General features: G+C 42.0%; 1 protein-coding gene across 5 annotated transcripts in view; it reads left to right on the top strand.

Moving 5' to 3' along the window:
* GSK3B (glycogen synthase kinase 3 beta) overlaps positions 1 to 19,176 on the top strand; it is a 153,669-nt gene that overhangs the window by 112,933 nt on the left and 21,560 nt on the right. For all 5 annotated transcript variants that reach the window (XM_067004041.1, XM_067004045.1, XM_048047669.2 and 2 more), the window contains one exon: positions 8,951 to 9,046. In XM_067004041.1, coding sequence (XP_066860142.1) covers positions 8,951 to 9,046 — 96 coding nt within the window. The remainder of the gene's footprint in view (positions 1 to 8,950; positions 9,047 to 19,176) is intronic.

Here is a 19,176-nt window from a genome sequence, read left to right as displayed (position 1 = left end):
GTTGCATGATGCAAGAGGAGTGTCTGGTGTAAAGGCTTGATCTTCGGTAAATAATAGCTTGACATGATGATTTTCACCTCAGAAGAAACAGATTACTGAATTTCTTTAAACTAGAAAGGTTGATTCTGAGTGATCATCCAGACCTATGGGGTTTTTTTGGAGATGTCTCATCTCCTCTTAGATACATACCCCTTTGCACACAGAAATTAAGTGAAACAGCTTTAATATAGGAATAACTCCATTTTAGAGGAAGCCTAGTCTGTTCAATTAAAAGGTTACTGTTCAGAGAATGTTTTAGGAAAGTCTGAGAGAACAAATGCTGTAAATCTTTAAGTAGAAGTTATGAAAAAGGGTGTTCACTGGATCCTTAAATAAAATACAATGGAAAATGTAAATTAGAATGGGTGGATGCCATGAATAATTTTCTGCCCATATATTTGTTACAGAGAAAACACAGATTCTCAAGGCAACAATAGAAGGGAAAATGAATGTAAACTGCCTAAGGGAACTGTTTTTCAATGCCCCTGTACCACATCTCGTGTTGTGAATTTGTGTATCAGCTATTCATAAAAGCACTGGCAAAAGGCTGAGGTGAGAATAGAAAGAATTGTACTTGAGGATAGCACAGCCAACAAAATGTGAAACATGAGGTTATTTAAGATTTCATTTAGAATAGGGTTCATTTAACTATTTTTTTTTTACATATGGCATCCACCACTTCCATTTGATGCCATAGAATGTTTTTATCTAAAGCTTACGTTGTAACACAGACTTATTTTAATGTTTGCTGGCTGTAGGAAAAGCAGAGCTATGGGATCCACCAGTTGTAGGGTGTCTCTTGTGAGACCCCACCTGGAGCCCTGTGCTCAGGTTTGGGGCCCCCCAGTACACAAAGGACATGGAGCTGTTGGAGCAGGTCCAGAGGAGGGCCATCAGGGTGATCAGAGGGCTGGAGCACCTCTCCTACGAAAACAGACAGGGTTGTTTAGCCTGGAGAAGAGGAGGCTCCAGGGAGGCCAGTACTGGGGTACTTCCAGTACCTTAACAGGACCTACAGCAAAGCTGGGGAGGGATTCTTTATGAGCAAGTGTATTGATAGGACAAGCAGTAATGGCTTGAAATGGAGGATATTTGGGAAAAACTCTTTATTCTGAGGGTAGTGAGGCACTGGAACAGGTTGCTTAGAGAAGCTGTGGATGCCCCATCCCTGGAGTTTTTCAAGGCCAGGCTGGATGGGGCTTTGGGCAACCTGGTCTGGTGGGAGGTGTCCCTGCCCATGGCAGGGGGTTGGAACTGGATGGGCTTTAAGGTCCCTTCCAACCCAAACCATTCTGTGATTCTAGAACAGCCATGAACTTTCTACAAAGTTGCAGCTTGGGAGCAGTGCTTCTTGTTGCACTGTGACCATCTTGGAGCATCACATTTCAGATGGCTTCCTTGGAATGTATGTCTGAAATTGAGGGACAGAGAAAATGGAGTATTTTCAGTTCCCCAAAAGGACTAGAGTAAAACATATTTATCCACGCATCTGGAAATGCATCTGACTTTGATCCATTAAATATACTTGAATCCCCTGCAAGAGGTCAGCTTAGAAACTTTTATGCGGGTTCCTATCAGTTCAGAATGACTAAGAGCAACAATCAGTCTTGTAGCATGCTTCAGGCCAAGATGAATTTTTCACTTGCTTACTCAACTGTGATTATTCAGAGTTCATTTCACAATACAGCAATTGGATGCTGCATCTGGATATGAAGTTTCTGCATTAGACTGGAGAATGACTTTGAAATGCCACCACGTTAAACAAGTCTTCCTGTCTCACGCAGCACCAATGACATCCCCTCGGTAGTGGTGGTCATGAAGGCAGTATTTCTGAGATGTGTCCATCCAGCATGGCTTGTCCTTCCCACAGGCTGCGTGCTCAACATCCTCAGTCCCTTGCTTTGTCAGAAACATTTTTGGCTTTTGTCAGACTTTGATTCACTTTCAGCAGCCTTACTTCATTTCGTGCAGTTTTTGAGGTCTTCTCCAGCCACTTGTGCTTGGAATTTCTCAAGGCCTGTTCGCCAACTGTTCCAAAAACCTGTGCCCCTCTAGAACCACAGCATCATGTTCATATGAATCAAAAGACAGCGTCCTTATTTTTAGCTTCTTTCTCTCTTGTTCGTATTTCCTTAGTCTTCAGTCTTTCCATAGTAATACTTCTTTCTTTCCTTCCTTGTTTCTTTAATAGTTCTTCAGTCTTTCCAGATGTTCTAAGTCTGGCTGGGAGAAAGAGATATTTGACCACTTACCCCTGACAAAAGGATATTTGATATGGGGAAATACTGTCTCGGAGCTCCGTCTGAAGAAATAATTAATCTCAGCACATTCTTCTTGAGTACTTTCACCATTACAGGAGAGAAATTACATGGTGTGCTTTTTCCAAGGTTTTATCTTGGATGGTGACTCTTCCTTATTATTTTTAGCTCTTGCTGGCTACTCTAAATGTTAGGTTATCCCATCGCTAGGAATATCTCAAGTGGGTAACCCGATATATCTGTTGTAATTCATGCCCCTGCTGGCTTTCGAGTGACATCTCCTTCAGAAATGTGCTAGTTCCTGAAGCAGGCACAGCAGCACTTTGGGCTGCATCAGTGGTCAGGTAAAGAAATTACATCAGCGCAAATGCCACACCTGAGAGAGCAGCGGTCCCTTCACAGCTGGAAAGGTGAAACTGCTCCTTGCAGCAGCCCAGGATGGTTGCAGTTGCTGCCTAGCTAGAATCTGCAGCACAAGAGGGATATTGCTGAATACAGCTCAAAAGAATTGCTCTCAGCCTGCAAGAGGGAATTTTTGGAGATGCTGTCGGTGTGGGCTGCTACCTAATTCCCCTTCATTGTGCACACAGCAAGGAATGCAGCCGTGGTGCCTGCAGGACGGCCATGCCTGCCATACAAGCTTGGATGGGGGAATTCCTGGTCCTCCCCCACACTCTCTCGTGGTGCTGCAGAGCGTTGAAACCATCAAAGGAAAACTGGCTGGGATATCCCCCCGACTGACCCATCTTCAACCATAGCTCCCGCAGAACAGGGTTATTCTGTGTTCCCCTTGCAAAAAGGGAATTTCTGAAACATCATGGTTTTCTTTTTAAGATAAATACTTATATGCGTATTTACTTTCTGGAAGGGTCTGTTTAGTTTACCCTCCCTACTCCCCTCAAAAAATGGGGGAGAAAAATCTTTGTCAGAAGAATGAAACAGCAATACTCATCTGAGCAGCCCTGGCAAACTGGGAGGACCACATCTGCTAATCTGCTTTTCGTTGTCTTTCCCAGAAATACTTTTTCCCCTGTCCGTGCTGCAGTCTTGAGGGTGAGGTGCATCGACTAACTTGTGATTGTAGGAAAGGGTTGCAGGTTTTTTGGTTTGGGTTTGGTTTTTTTGGTTCCTCTGGACTTACATGATTATTCCTTGCACCGAAGAATAATAAAATCATCTTCCCATAGTTAGGAGGAGGGCAAGAGGAAAAGATTTATTAAAAGACAACCTCAATAGTATCAGGAATCCTAACCATGTGTAACTTTTTGGTCTCTGACAGTTTTACTGAGCTGAACGCTAAGTATAGACTGCAATTATAATATATGGCTCACACTCAAATGTCAGGGTACTATTTTGGGCTCAGTTTTTGAAATAAAATAAATTAACTCACAGTAGTTAATGGGGAGAGTGGAGCTGTCTCTTCCAGGAGAATAAGCAGTCGGAGAGGAGGCTTCTTGTTATCAAACGTGGTCCTGCACTGAGCGAATGTGTGGCACTGGGACCGTCTGTCAGCGCTACGCAGCACCCGCTCGTCTCTGCTGCGGGCTTTCGTCTGGGTCCTCTCCCATAAAGGAAGTCTTCTGGCATTTTCCACCCTGCACCACATCACAACTTGGCTGTTCCTGTGCCTAGTGCTATTCCACACTTGCAGTGCTTGCTGGCAGGCAGTATAAAAAGTTGATGAACAATTATACTCATGTCAGCAGTGACAATGGGTTTCTTCCTATTCCTGTTGTGTGGCTGTTCTTGAGTTTGTGAATAGAAGAAATCTCTATATTTAGTTGGCTTTCCTTTTTCTTTGACAAGAGCATGCTTTTGAAAGACTGTGTATATAAAATGTACAAGTTTATTTTTTACCATAGACCTCTTGAAGCATTATTTCTCTGACCTGTGTTTACTGCTTGAGATTCTAGCACTGAATTTAAGTAACAATTTGGCATACCTCTAACGACTTTCTGAAGAGGTGCAGACATGTTCACAGAAGTATTAATTATGCCATCTGGTAAACCACACACACCAGATTTTCTGGAGGACATTTCCTTGTAAGATTGCACAGTTTACACAGGGAGGGCAGTGTACCACTGTAACTGTGGCTTTCTGGAGGACTGAATTAAATAACCATCTTCTTCCCTCTCGAGTTCACTTCAGTCCTCACCAGCCAGAGTCTCTAAACTCTCCATCTACCTATGCATTTAATTGATTTTGATATTTTGGCAAACATTTAGCAGTAACAATGACTGTCAGAAAAGGTCTTTATTTCACTGGGGTTTGTGCAAAACTTACAGTTTCCTCTTTTTCATATGTTGCAGCAGTGTGGTTTTGGTCTTAAATAACCCTGCACATTTTTGTGCAGTGAAGCCAGGTGTGGACAGCCTCTGTCTTCAGTACTAGGGTGTAACTAAGGCATCCTTTGGAGCTGAATATTATTCATCCTTATGTGCACATTCAGTTGCAAGTGCATAAAATGAAGATCATTATGCTATTTGTAATCAAATTCAGGACTTATTTCAGATACAGAATTTTCTTGATGTTGTTTGTTAGAGATGTGGTTATAGATTTTCTTTAATTTCTTAAGATATATACCATTATGCTATCTTCATGAACCCTATTCCTGGAAGAAAAAGTATTTAGGGTTCTTCATCTATTACATGTGAATGTTAAGGAATAACTTTCCAGAAAATACTTGTAAAAGCTCCAGTGTTCAATTTTTGTCCTGAGAGAATTAAACCAGCATTTGTCTTGTCAACAAATGTATTCCTTGGTTACTCTTATTAGATAGTTTCTTTTTCCATGTATTTTTATTTAAGAGATGATGGTGACTATTGGGGATGAAGAGTAACAGCATTTGGCTGCTAGCCTGTTGCCTTCACTTGCAAGATCTCTTCTTACAAGTCTTGCATAGTCCCCGTTCATTCATTCAAATGTTAAGTCTGCATTCTAGGTACAGTCGGAAAAAACCATCCTTTTCTTTGAAAATACCACCTTTCACAAGACTGTCCCCAAGAAACAGAAGTAGAATAACATGTACTAATCTGCATAGACCTGAATAATTAAGTATTGGTCTCAATATTTCTTAAAAGCTTTCTGATGTAGGCAAGATTGGGGAGGGATCTTATCCATGTATAAAAATACCTGAAGGGAGGGTGCAAAGAAGCTGGAGCCAGGCTCTTTTCACTGCCGCCCAGTGCCAGGACGAGAGGCAGTAGGCACAAACTGGACACATGGAATTCAGTCTGAACACAAGAAAACAGTTTTTTTATCGTGGGAGTGGTCAAATACTGGAGCAATCAGAGAGGCTGTGGTGTCTGCATCCTTGGAGATCTTCAAAATCTGCCTGGACACAACCCTGAGCAACTGGCTCTTGCTGACGGTCACTGCCCGAGCAGGGGGTTGGACCAGATGACTTCTAGAGGTCCCTTCCAACCTCCGTTTTCTGTGAAACCTCTCTGCAAGGAACATCTGCTCCACAGCATTTGCAGAGCTGGTATAGCAAGAGCAGTTGTTTCACAGAGTAATTCTGCCAAAAACGTACCAAGTAATTTATGCTTCTCCTTCGCATTTCAAACAGAAATAAGTCATATGCATGACTTTAAAAAAAAAAAAAAGTTATCCAGTTTTTGTGATAACATAAATGATTGCTACTACTCATCAAGGTTACTCAGTTGTATTCCTGATGTACCTAAAACACAGTGTAAATCAATAAGGCATGATTTTAAAATTGTGCAGCAAACCATCTTCTAGGCTATAGGGGTTGGGGTGTTTCCATCCTTTGCTACAGGGCCTCTTCCAGACATGTCAAGTTACCTGTACAATTTTGTAGGTTATCATTTCATTCATCCCGCTTCCTTTTTTTTTTTTTTTTCTGGATTGTGACTTGAATTTGACAGTCTTAGAAGCTGCCATTTTTCTTCCTGTGTACTTTCCTCTTCGTTTTCTGCCTTAATCTGCCTACTCGCAGTACGAATCGAAAGCACCTAGACACCAGTGGCGTGGCTCTGCAATCTAGAGAGAACAAAGTAAATACACTGGGTAGTTAATGTAAGTCACTTTTCCTTTTGTACAGTTATTTTGTGTGTCAGAGGCTATATAATCAAAAGGTCAGGCTTTCCCTTCTTTCATATGGCATTATCCCTCTTCAATACCTTTTCTAATCTTTCATGAGACCTTAAGCACTGTTGATTAAATGCTTCACTATCTTTGTCACCAGGGCTTGAGCTTAGGGAGTTGCTCCCTCCCACTATTTGCAGTTACAGATGTGGCTTTTTGTGAAACGTGTGGCTGGGCGTTGTCCTTGGGTCCTCCCATGAAGCTGTCCTTGCCTATCTAATCCAAAATCTCTCCCATACTATAAACAGTCTTTACTTGAAGATACTGGCACTGTGTAGGCTCTCGTTCTGAGCAGCCTTGGGAACTGAGCCAGATTCCTGAATTTTGGCTATATAAAAATGTAATTCTTGCCTTCTCTTAGGAATGCTATTAAAGTTTTGTTTTTGAGGGGGTGGGGAGGTGAAAGAAGGTAAGCTTTTAAACAAGTTCCCCTTATGCAAGGAAGGCCTTAAAACATAGTGAGCCTCTAGAAATGATGGGAAAGCAATGAGAATTATCTATAATTTTTCAGGAAGTTAACTGATCCGAGAAACTTCCAGGGTTTTGAAAATGGTTTTTACCCTGAATTGGAATGAAAATGCTATTTGCAGATGTGAAATTCCATCATCTTTTTAGAACCAGCAACGTCATCAAAGCATGGAGAGCGGCCTCGGGGGGACCTTGCTGGCTGGTAGCTGGGGGAGCAGGCCAGTGGGGAAAGGGCATGTTTTCTGGCAGCCCTTTTTTTCCTTCCAAAGTTTAGTAAAACATACGGGATCCCGTAAACAGCCTCTTTGCTACCCCCTGAGCAAAAGAGGCGTTTTCAGATGCACACAGAAAAATCCTCTTGTCAGTTTTGAGTGTAACGTTTGGCTTGTAGAGGTGGTGGGATTTAAGTCCTGGTTAGGCTCGGGAGGTAGGTGTTCTGTGATCCTTCTTTCATGTGACTTGTCAGATACATCTATTGTCCAAGAAGCAATTAATTGCCTGAACGAGTTGTGGGGGGTTATTTCCTCTTTGGCCTGCTGTTTATTTGAAAGATTGCTTTGTTGGGTAGGTATTTTAACTTGTTTTGCACAGATGTATTTTAAATCATAAAGAGAAACCAGGCTCCTTTCATAGTACCTGCTAGTTTTTCTGTTGTATAGATTAGCTGAATGGCGACACTTGTCCTTGTCCCCTTTGCCTGCACTTGAGCATGCTTGTGCCATTTCCACTCCTGTAGCAGAAGGAAAGTAGTCACAGGTACCAGAACATATGACAAACCACTTCTTTATCGAGCAGTAAGGTAGAGTGCTAACATCAGGTTTTAGGCCATTTCCTGATGGTGACAGTCTCACGACGAGGTGAGGACATCAGAGCAATCCGTATGGCAAGAGATTTGCTGCAGGGCTGGAGCAGTGTGGCTACAGGGCTCCTGCAGGAAGGTAAACCTGAGCTCAGCATAAAGGACCAACTCTGCCTTCTGCCCTCCTCGCTTCCCCTGCAGAGCACCAGCGCAGAACAGAAAACAGTGGGACTCCTTGCACTTGCTTTGCAGCTCTTTTATATGGGTAGAATTGAATGTACTCTTAGGATTAGTAATGGTAACGCACTAACACCGCATTGTCCTGCTTAGTCCCTGAGGGGATTTCCAGGATCCCTTCAAAATCTGTCCAGCCCCAGAAGGAGGTGTGTGATTGTGTATTATTCCTTACACGACTACCAATTTGCATGCACAAATAACAGTTGTGCACATTCTGGGAATGAGAAGTATAAATTGTGAAAGTAAACAGGAAGTACACGCTGTAGATGTTTCCAGGCTAGGTTTAAACTAAGTTCATCTTTTGCATTGGACTATGGAAAAAAACCATTTCTAATGAGGAAAGAAGGAAACTTCAGCTCCTCTAGGCAGTAATTGGCTTGTCTTTTAAGCTCGTCAGAGGGCTGTTGTTCCTGACTTAAAATGCATTTTGTTTTACTGGTCTGATCCTTAATCAGCCGCATGCGATGAGCTGCAATCTCTGAATAAGTTCAGCAGTACTGTTTTATAACATTAAAATTATAGTAAACTCTATTCCCCACTGAAATATCACTGAGTTTCAGAAAAAATGTTGAATTTTGTGAAAAATTCTACAAGAGAATAAAATTTTTGACACTGGGCTTTGGGTCACGAATGAAATGCCACCAAGAGACTTATATTGGAGCAAGTGTCACAGACAATTAGACTAGATCATGTGTCGTATGATCAGAAGTGGTGAGGGATGGGGCTGTTCAGCCTGGCGCAGAGAAGGCTCAGGGAGGATCACATCAATCTCACTCAAAACCCAACAGGACATGGTCCTGGGCAGCCTGCTGTATCTGACTCTGCTTGAGCAGGGGGCTTGGACCTGGTGGAATCAGGAGAGGAGGTCCCTTCCAACTGAAATTTTTGTTATTCTGTTCTCAATGCTGTATTAATTTACTAGTTGTACAGACTGACTTCAGTTAAGTTTTCTCACCGTGTAAGACGTTATACTGGACTCTTCCAGATCCACGTGAATCTCAAGCATACGTAAACAACTTATCCTTTCTTCTTTCCTTCCTAGGTTCTGGGAACGCCTACAAGGGAGCAAATTAGAGAAATGAATCCAAACTATACTGAATTCAAATTCCCTCAGATTAAGGCACATCCATGGACTAAGGTGAGTCTATACAAATTGGATAATAACAACATGTGGGCTGAAACTAAAAATTCAAGAAGTTAAGTTTGATTGTTCAGTGTCTGTGGCTTTCAGTCTAAACTAGGTGCCTTTAACTATTCTGGGGACCCAGTAACTCCTGATTTAGGTAAGGATAAAGAAGGTATTGAAGCAGTGTATTGTAATATATATTGGTTGTGGGTTTTTTTTGAGGTCGCCTACAGGCATTTTTTTAAACAGTGGTGCGTGTGTTAGTAGTGGGTTGCAATATATCTAAATCCTGTCATGCTATAACTCCTGATGTGCACAAAAGTCACTTAGAAATGAGAAAGCGTTCCGTTGACGTGTGACACTTCTGTAATGCTGCTACGTAATCTGACAGTGAAGGTTGACAGTCAGATTCTTAACTGGTTCTCTCAAAAATAATATACTTGTGCTCCTATAGGTGTGCTCTTGAGAGTGGTGCTTTTTTCATGGAGTTACTTATGACTGTTTTTGCTATCTAGCCTTCAAAAGGAAGGGCTATTGCAGTAATACTGACAATATTATAATCTCCATGATCAAAGTAGAAACCGCTAGCATTACAGTAAATACATGGCCACATAGTTAAGCTATCTTCCACATGGACAAATGATGGATGTTTGGTTTGGGAAAGGGTAAAAACTGATAGTTTAATTAGCCTCTAGGTTGTAGTATAAGTTAGAAGTCAAGTCTTAAGCAACTGAAGCCTGGTTGTTAAGATTTTCTTTTTGCTGACTGAGAAATGGCTGATATCGCAGTATATTCTCATCATATCTTAATGGCTCACATTTTCTTCTGCTAAGAGCATAGCGCTTTATGCATTAAAGGGTCTTGTTCCTAGCTCAGCACATATCCAGGTCAGACTCTATAGGACCTAATGCTCTGTGGTGGTGTAAACTCTGGATAAACTAGCTAGAGCTCAATGTGGGTCTTAGTGACAGCTGGCCATGTACCTGGTAGGTACGTACCAAGCCAGGTACTCTTAAGTCACTATTTTTGTGATAGATTCTCTAGTGTGTTATGCACCACTATAGTTCTCCTTTTCCCCAGTAATGCCTGGTTTGTATTTCTGTAACCTAGTTTCTGTGGGTTGATTAAGTGATTTATAATAGAATGAGAGGCCAGTAAATCCATCAATGCTTTTTAATATCTTACATTAATAGGAAAAAAATAGGGAAAATGAAATCCCTGGGAGTTGGTCTCTTCTGCTTCAAATTGCACCATGATAAAAGTCACAAGAATAAGCCCCAAAGCCTTATAGCAAGGAATTCTAGGGTTGCTTCTGAACTTCTGCAGTGAAGGTGTTCTGTATTTGAGGGGTTAAACCAATATGCAATGGAACAGGGGTGCTGAGATTTACTGTAGTATTTATAGAGTTGAGCATTTACTCTAGCTATGCAACTCATCTTCTGCCTGAATAGTCTTAAGAATTATCTATCTGCATTTGATGATCACAACAGAGATCTTTCAGCAAATGTAAGCTTCAAGAAAAAAATGAGAGTTCCTTCTATTTACATATGTTATAAATGAATGGTTGTTTGGACCTCCTAAAGGATCACAGGTGAAACTAAGCTAATTAGAAAGAATTGAGAGGAGCTTGTCAGGAGATCAAATCTGTGTTCCACATTAGGGCACAATTACTTCTGGAGAGCTGGACTTGCAACATAGCTTCTCATTCTTAGTTCATTCTACACCTTCTTCCTGACATCACCTGGGTGTACAACGGCATTTAAAGCAGTCTACTACAATTGGATGACACGATGCTTCATTTATGAGATCTGTACTTTTCTTATTGTCCATATGCTAAATTACTAAAATGGATTATCCCGCATGGTGTTGTCAGTGATGCTCATCCTCTCTTACTTCTAAAGATCCTTTCCTCTCACCATTTTGATGTTGCGCCATGAAAGATTTCAGTAAGTGTCAGCAATACTTTGGCTTGTTCCTCCTTACCCAGTTGTATCAGTATAACATCTGATGGCGCAGAAGTGGAAGTGTACATCCTTTGAGTTTCTCGATGTTAGAATTGTGAACAGTGACTAGAAGAGAAGAAGTACTTCTGAACTACGATTGTAGAGATGCAGTCTAATGAGCAGAAGAGGAATGACACAGAAAAGGGGAAAGTGCAAATGGCTTTTGTTATAACTGTGTGTAACTAGAGTGCCACAGCTAGTTGCAAGCAGGACTTTGACAGTTTCAGCCTCAAAACCACAAACCTTTGTCATCTAAGCTAAAGAGCTGCTGCAGACTGCAGGAGTGATAAGGCTGTTATTTTTGTGGACTAGTTAGGACCAGAGGACTCAGCAGTTAGTTTCTGTGTGGAAAAGCTTCCAGGCAGCTGGTTTTCAGCATGCTTGAGTGAAAATATAATCACTGCCTGGTATAAGCTCTTTGAGACAAGGGCATTCCCCTTGTTGTTTCGTTATGGTTCGGGGAGCTTTCTTTGGTCTGCAAAAGTATGTGTAGGTTGCAATTAAGAATTTCCTTTGGATGCTGTAGTATGTATAAGTTGCAATTGAAATTCTCTGATGAGGACTTCTGTTGGACGTACCTGTTGATGGTCTGCTCTCTGCATATTTCTGACAGGCTTAGACATGTTTTCCTTCTGAGGATCATTGTAGAGTTGGGATCTGCTAAATTTGCGGTTATCTACTAGATGGGGAAGAGTGGTGGCTAGTGTTGTAGTAAATTGAAATAGCTTTCAAGTTTTTTTAAAGGACTGGGTAAATTGTTTGAGACTGAATAAGGATGAGTCCATGAAGCGATGCTATTTCTCAGATTCATCTATTTTCAGGCTTAAACTGGATTTTGAGCACAAGTTTTATGAAAGTTTGAAGTCTGCCTTCATAGACGTAGCTTAGAGTTTTCAGTGGAAATGGATTGGTATCATCCATATACATACTGCTATCATCCATATACATACCGCTATGATGTAGTAGTATAAAGACAGACATCTCATTAACAAGGGACTGTCGTCTTAATTTAGGAGAGAATTCAAGCTAACACTAAAAATATTTTTCTGTGCTGCATCAGTAACATGAGATTACAGTGCAGACTGTTCTGACTGGTTTTTCAGTCTTACAATTTGAGATTCAAATGCTTTTGTAACTTGAGAGCCTTAATCTCTGGATATAAAATATGTAAAGCCCCTCTCTCCAATATAGTCCTATGTTATCCAAGCACATGCATGTTTTTCTGCCAGTTGTGTGTATGGTGTGGAAGATGACTGGAGTTTACTGTGTCCCTAGCCAGCAAAAGAAAAAAGAATCTGAACTTTCCAGCAAGCTATCAAATCTTTCTTCTAACACAGGACTTGCCTCTTTCTTTCCACTGCTTCCCCTATCCAAAGTGGGGCATTTTAGTTCTTTTGGGGTGGGGGTGAGGGTGTAGGGGGTTCCTCTTCTGAATACAGGAGTATTTAACTTAGTAACGTAGCTGTTCTTTTTGTCCAGACCTCCCTTTGTTTTTTCTTAATGTAGGACAGTTTGTATTCATGGAAATGCGTCCTACTGCTTGTCTGCCTTTTTCCAAGAGTAAGGGGCATTAAGTTATAAGTGAAGCAAGGCTTTACAGGAGTGGTAATTTCTTTTACTTGACAAAATGATACAATTGGGGAGAAAATGGCCAGGCTACACCATCTCTTCAGGTGTGTCACGGGTCAGAAAACTTGTCCATTTTTTTCAGATATATTAGCTCATCAAATAGAAGTTTCTTTCCCTTTCTGGAGACTTTGCTGCTGCTGTTTTTACAAGATCAGAACTTCCCTTCTGTGTATTTCATCTACCTTGGCTCTGTGAGCCTTGTTGTTGAAAGTGCACAGTCTGATCTCTGCTACTAATCTTTATCCTCATTTATCTTCTTCTGTCTAAGCTTCGTCTACACTTCATAATTGTGTGACCGGAAAGCCCAAAAGAAAATCTGAGATCAAATGCAAGATTGTATGTCATAGGGTTGTTGAAGTTCAGCTTTTGTTAGTTGTCTCTCAATCTTTCGGCCTTTTTGAAGGAGGCCAGGGGCAGTGGCACGGCTGAAGAAAGGTATAAATGCGTGCTTCATAAGCTTGTATTAGCTTGGCATTGCTTGCCATGGCCCTTTTACAGCTGGCCTTTATCCTGGCATGAATCAGATGCTACCTTCATATCTCAAGCCCTTTGGGTTATGAAAAACAAAGACTGTTCTGTGATTATTTCCAAAAATATGAAAAATGCCTGTACGTGATGGCTGTCCTACCACATTCCCACCTCCAGCTGGTAAAGGATCTTATCTGAGTAGCACTGTAGTACATAATAGAATTATGTACTTGAGGCCACTTCTACATGGAAAGATGACATGTTTGGATTTTTTTTTCCTTCCAAGGATACTTCCACCTGCCTGCCTGTAATGGGCAGTATGGTGAAGTGACTTATCTCCTGAGCTAGAAGCATGCACGTGGTTCATGATGGCGAGCAACTCAACAGGTTATATCAGCAAAGGTTGTTTCCTTTAGTCAAATCATTAACTTCTCAGCCTTGTCTCCATTGGATAGACATGGAAGCAGAGCCAACTGCAGAGAACTCTTTAAAATGGGCAGTGCAGCTCTTTAGTGTGCTGTAGTTCAGTGGCTCTTGTTTTTCTCCTGATCTAAAGATACATACAAGACTGTTCACACATGTAAGTGCTTTTTCAATGTACAGTTGGTTAGGTAAGTCTTCAGTGTGCTACAAAGAATGGCTTCATTCACCACCCCCAAATCTATAGGTAGCAGGTGTCTGCATCGTAATTTCCAAGACAGTATGGCAACAGAAAAAGACAGGAGTCATTTCTCTAACAGTGGAAGAGAGAGGGAAGAAAAAATTGTCATGTCTAGGTTTTGTGCATCTCACCCCTTCTGCAATGTATTCTTCTGGATGAATATAGGAGGACTTCCTCCCACCACAGACCTTCCCATCACAATAAAGTTGCAGCAGATTAAGGCAGGGTCCCTTCCAACTTCATAAGCGCTTACATTTTTGTGATTTACACCATTAAGCATGCTCTTCTGTCCATGTCTTCAAGCCAAAATATTGTTGCAGAAGAAAACAGCGTCTAAGATGAAATTTTAGGATCTGGTTCATATTCCTTCTGACCCTTTTCTGAAGCAACCAGCCACTCTTGGTTACAGTTTGAAGTTGTACGGAAACATGGTTGTGTTGTACTATAGAGTAGCTTTGGATATTGAGTTTATGATCCATTTTTCTGCCTACATTATAAATTGCTAATATTATAAAATATTGGGTAAATATTTCGGACCAAATATTTTGTGTGTGTGTGTCTGTTTGTGTCCTTGTATATGTTTTACCATACTACTCACTGCTCCTTGAGTGTTGAGTTTTTCTGGACTTGGAGCAGGCAGTCCTCACTGTGGGACTGGGACATAAAGAGTCTGCTCTCTCTCATGACAGTTTTTTTCCACTCTCCAGAATCAGCCTCATGTCCTCATCCTGTCCTACTCCTGCTCTCCTGGTTCTTGTCTGGTTTTAAGCAGATTGTTTTGCTTGTAATGCTTCCAAGTGACTGCTCATACTGTAGATTCAAGGAAGAATACAAAACAGTGAGATGGATAAATAGCTTGTTTTGTCACTCCTAATTATAACTGATGACAAAAGAAAATGAAAAATGAAAAGTCTCCAGTGAGAAATCTTGTTAGTGGACTTGCATTTCAATCGAAGTTGCAAACTCTTCTCAGACTGGGGTCTCATCTTTTGTAAAGACATGAAGGTACAATGGAGACTAGATGTTTCTTTGGGTGCAATTTCATAATTAGCTTAAGTTCATCGTAAGTGGGGTCTTCTTTCTAGTTCCCACCTGCATATTCTTGACGCCTCCCTTCTGCATTCTTGTTTATACAGTACTAAAAAGTTCTTGAGGGGGAAAAAATAAAAAGTATTCAGGATCTAGGCCATCTTTCTTACCTGACTGATTGTACAGACCCAGCTACACGTGCTGGGACAAGAGAACAGGGCAGACATGCATGGCCAGGAAAGGGCAGAACTGTCTTTTCCATGCGAACTGGAGGTGACTGCCTGGTGTGAAACCATACCCTTGTTTCTTTCTGAAGAGTCTAGTTCTGTTTTTCACTTGTTGGGTGATGACTTTTCAGGCAAAGACTGAAAACAGTTCTGCTGGAGACTAACTTAAAGAAATAAAACAAGCTTTTCCTGGCAAGTTCATGTTTCCTCTCTCCTTTTGTAGGAGCAATGATTTCTGACAGTGTAAATCCCTTATCTCCATCTAATGCATGAGAACAGAAGCCAGGTTTGTCAGGTGATACATTACCATGCCTCTGCCCAATTTGTATGCAGTAAAGAAAGGACTATATAATAATAAATAAGTGAGCACGTCTGTAATACTAAGACATGTTTTGCATCAGTGCAAATACAGAAATCAAAAACTAAGTTTAACAAGGCTTCTGTAACGTGCCGGCTGTCCTGCTGTCCCGTTGCAGCATGTCTGTCTAAGCTGCTCATAGTGTCTGCCCTGCTGAGGCTGGGATCCTTTCCAGAGGGGGATTTTTTGGGTTCTCTCTGGGAAGGGGAGCTGTCTTGTTCCGCTTTGCTTTGTGTTGCCCTCCCATAGAGCCTGGTAGAAGCAGAGCATGCCCTGGGTGATAAATGCTGGTTGGTTCTGGTTTTGCCAGGCCCTCAGTGGAAGTAGCCCAGTAAGAAGTGTGTGGTCTCAACGCGAAGGAGCTTTGGAGACAGGTTTTTGGTTCTGTTCCCAGTTCTGAGTTGGCTCATTTGTAAACCACTTAACCCTTCTGTCTTTATTTCCCTGCCTGCGGAAGTGCCATCTGACAGGGATTTTTGACTACTAAGGCATTTGCTATTTTTGAGATGCTTTTAAGGAAAAAATGTAGGGATTCAATCAGAGAAGAAAGTCAGGGAGGTTATATATATTTTAAGGTAAATCCCCAAACCAGTGCCTCTTTGGTGGACTTGTTTAGTCTTCATTTGTATCACGTAGTTTAACGTGCTTCAAAAATAGCAAAACGGCATATTTCAGAAATGCCATTTGGAAATTCTCGGGGTCTTGGGCCGAGGCTGATCCCCAGAGCAGGACTTGAGCATTAGCTTTGGGTTTCCTTGTCAGGTGAAGTTCAGTACAGACACTCTTGGATGTGTTTCTTCCCTTTCCTTCTGTTTAGGGACACGCCGCATTTAACTTGCGTGACTGAAACACTGCTTCGTGTCGTCAAGTTGTGGTAATTGCATTGCGCGACTGCATTTAAAGAGTTGACTTGATGGTCGTGTCCTACATCTGACAACTTTGAAGGCTCGCAAACAGCGCGAGCTTTCTGTTGAAGGGAGGAGCTTTCCCCGTTACCTAATCTTGAAGTGTTTCCAAAGAGGCTTGGTCGCCCTCCTTCCCAGTCTGGGGCATGTGCCGTCAAAATGTGCTTACAAACTGCAAGGAGATGTGCGCAGACTGTCAGCCTCAATCGGGGGTGTGGGTGGTTCTTGGCACGGCCTACGCGGCTCCGAGGCTGGTGAGGAAATTTTTAACCGTGGTGTCACAAACTTGATGCGTTAGCAACAGATGTCATTTTAATAAGCCTCTGCTCTCTTAGGGAGCGCAGCGTGCTAACAGGGCTTGCAGTCTGCATGCAAAACGCGGTGGCTGATGGCACGAAGCGATGCCTTTCCGCACACGTTGGCTGGAAGAGCACCTTGGTGTAACATTGGGGAGCTTTGGCTTTGGCGCTTAATTAGAGCAAGAAGACGGAGCTCCATGTTGTGCGTGGAAAGTCAATGAACTGAAAGTCAGACCAGGCATTCTGCTAAAACAATGCGTAGCTCTTGCCCCATGTGGTTTTCTCTGAGGACTGAATGCTGATGCCAGTGAAGTGCAGTGGGAGCACCCCATGCTTTCCATCCTTTTTCTTTCGTCTTACGATGTGTGTGTGCTTGCGGGGGGGGGGGAAGAATTGAAATTCAGAAAGGGTGTGAACTCTACTACACTGGTAGGAACCGTTTCAAATCAGAAAGAAAAAATGTGCCTTGCTCTGCTAGCGCACAAAAGGCTTCATCTAAATTGAAGTCATCTGGGGATGAGAGCCGAGTAGTGCACCAGGGGCTTGGCAATCATTTTTGAAATGTCGAAGATGGTGGTAGTTCCTGAAAAAATGAAGAGGGAGTTGCATGAAAAAATCCACGCTGATGGCAGTGTAACGTAGAGAGGGCAGGCAATGTGTCTGGCCTCGCTGCCTGCCTGTTACAGGCTGTTGGCCTTCGAGCATCACCAGCATGCCTGAACAAAGAAAGAACTTGCACTGCTCCCCCAGCTTTTTGGTGAGGTATGGATTTATTGGAACCTGAAGGAAAGAAAAACAAAAGCACCAAAAGCTGCGGTTTTGGATGAGTCAGCATTTCCATTTTACATGATCATTCAGAGATTTTTGTAACTCATCCAAAAACATAAAAGAAAAACAGCGACCTGGGTCTCAGCCTGAAATTCATTTGCTTTGCAGAAACAAGAGGTTTTGAGTTATGCAAGTGCAAATTTTCCTTGAGTAATACTGTATGTAAAGCCTTTCTTTTGCATTTGTTTATCTCCAAAACAGGTTCATTTTTTAAAATGAAAACTTGAGCCTTCGGTCCCTCCTGTGGACAAATAGCCTTACAAAAGGTCTTGTTTCATTTTAGAAAAATGAATTGCTGCGCCGGTGGGGTAGTATTTGATTGCTTTAAAAGTTCCTGTCAGTGTTTTATTTTTGTTTTCGTTTGTGGACTTGCTGTGCATTTTGCCCGGCCATATTTAGTCTGCATACTAAATGTTAGTCTGCCCAAACACTTTACTTTGTGCACTTAGCTTTTTTTTTTTTTCCGTTTATTTCCTTTCTCCTTTTTTCTTTCCTTTTTTTTTTTTCCTTTTGCTTTCACCCAGATGTATCTTAGACTGAGACAGACCTTGCTCTGACGGGCCGGATTTTAGTCCGTGCACTAAATTTTAGTCCGCAGACTAAAAAAATAATCCGCGGATTATTTGCTAACTCGATTCCCTCACTGAGAACTACCTAGACCTTAAGCTCTCACCACAGCCCGAGCCCGGGGGGAGGCTTCACAGCTCACGGGGAGTCCTGCCGTCCGTCCTCCCACCGCAGTGCGTACGGCGGAGCGCCGGCGTGATGGGCCTGTGACCGTCCCCTGCTCGTGTCCCGCTGGAGGGTGGCAGCCTCTGGTGTAGTTCTCGGTGGGTGAATTCGGCAGCCTTCCCGGTTGGAAATGTGTCGGATCAGAAGAGCTAAAAGAAGCAGGGGGGTTGCTTTTATTTTTAGGGCGTTATTCAAAAGCGGGGGGTGGGGGGGAGGGAGACAAATTGAGGGAAAATTTCTTAAGCAAGGGGTGCGACGGTATGAGGGGGAAAAGCCCGCCATAGAACGAAATTCAGTCCATACCCGCACTCCTGAGGTGGTTTGTCCAGTTCTTGAAGAATCCTAAAGAGATCACGTCAGCAAACAAAATCCAGTGGTGGGGGAAGTCAATCCAAAAATGAGAATAATCCGCGGCGGCCTGAGGCACTCGTAGCTCACGCAAATTTAAAGCATCCAAATTCAAAGTACAGAGCCCAGATTTTTTTATTTTGTCTTCAGCACCAATTATAAATTGCTAGGGGGGTTGGTTTTTTGGTTTTTGGTTTGCCTTTTTTTTTTTTTTTGAAAAAAAAAAACCAACAAAGTTTGCATTGTGTCTCTGGGACAGATTTACAAGTGGGATGCACCTTTGGAGACAAACTAATTTGGCCCCATATTCTGACATTATATCCAGGACCCAGGACTGAAAATTCTTTATGATGGGAATTTCAATTACCCTTTTAGTTCAAGTTAAGAGTTTTGATTTCAATTTTTTATTTTATTTTTTTAGTAAATGCACTGGCATTGGAACATAAATTTAATAGAGAAATGTTTCTGTACTATGCCTCACCATTGCACAATCAATTTTTTGGCATACACTGTGGTGAAGTTGGACTTGCTGCTATGGAGACTGATGTTTAAAGTTTCTAATTGTATAAACATTTTCTATGTCCCCCACACCGTGGATTTCTTATAATATTGGATATATTTTTCCTTGCTGGACTATTCTCTTTTGGATTGACTC

This window comes from Anser cygnoides, chromosome 1, assembly GCF_040182565.1.
Source record: "Anser cygnoides isolate HZ-2024a breed goose chromosome 1, Taihu_goose_T2T_genome, whole genome shotgun sequence".
In the NCBI taxonomy this organism is placed as follows: domain Eukaryota; kingdom Metazoa; phylum Chordata; class Aves; order Anseriformes; family Anatidae; genus Anser; species Anser cygnoides.
This window is presented reverse-complemented; position numbering and strand designations above follow the sequence as displayed.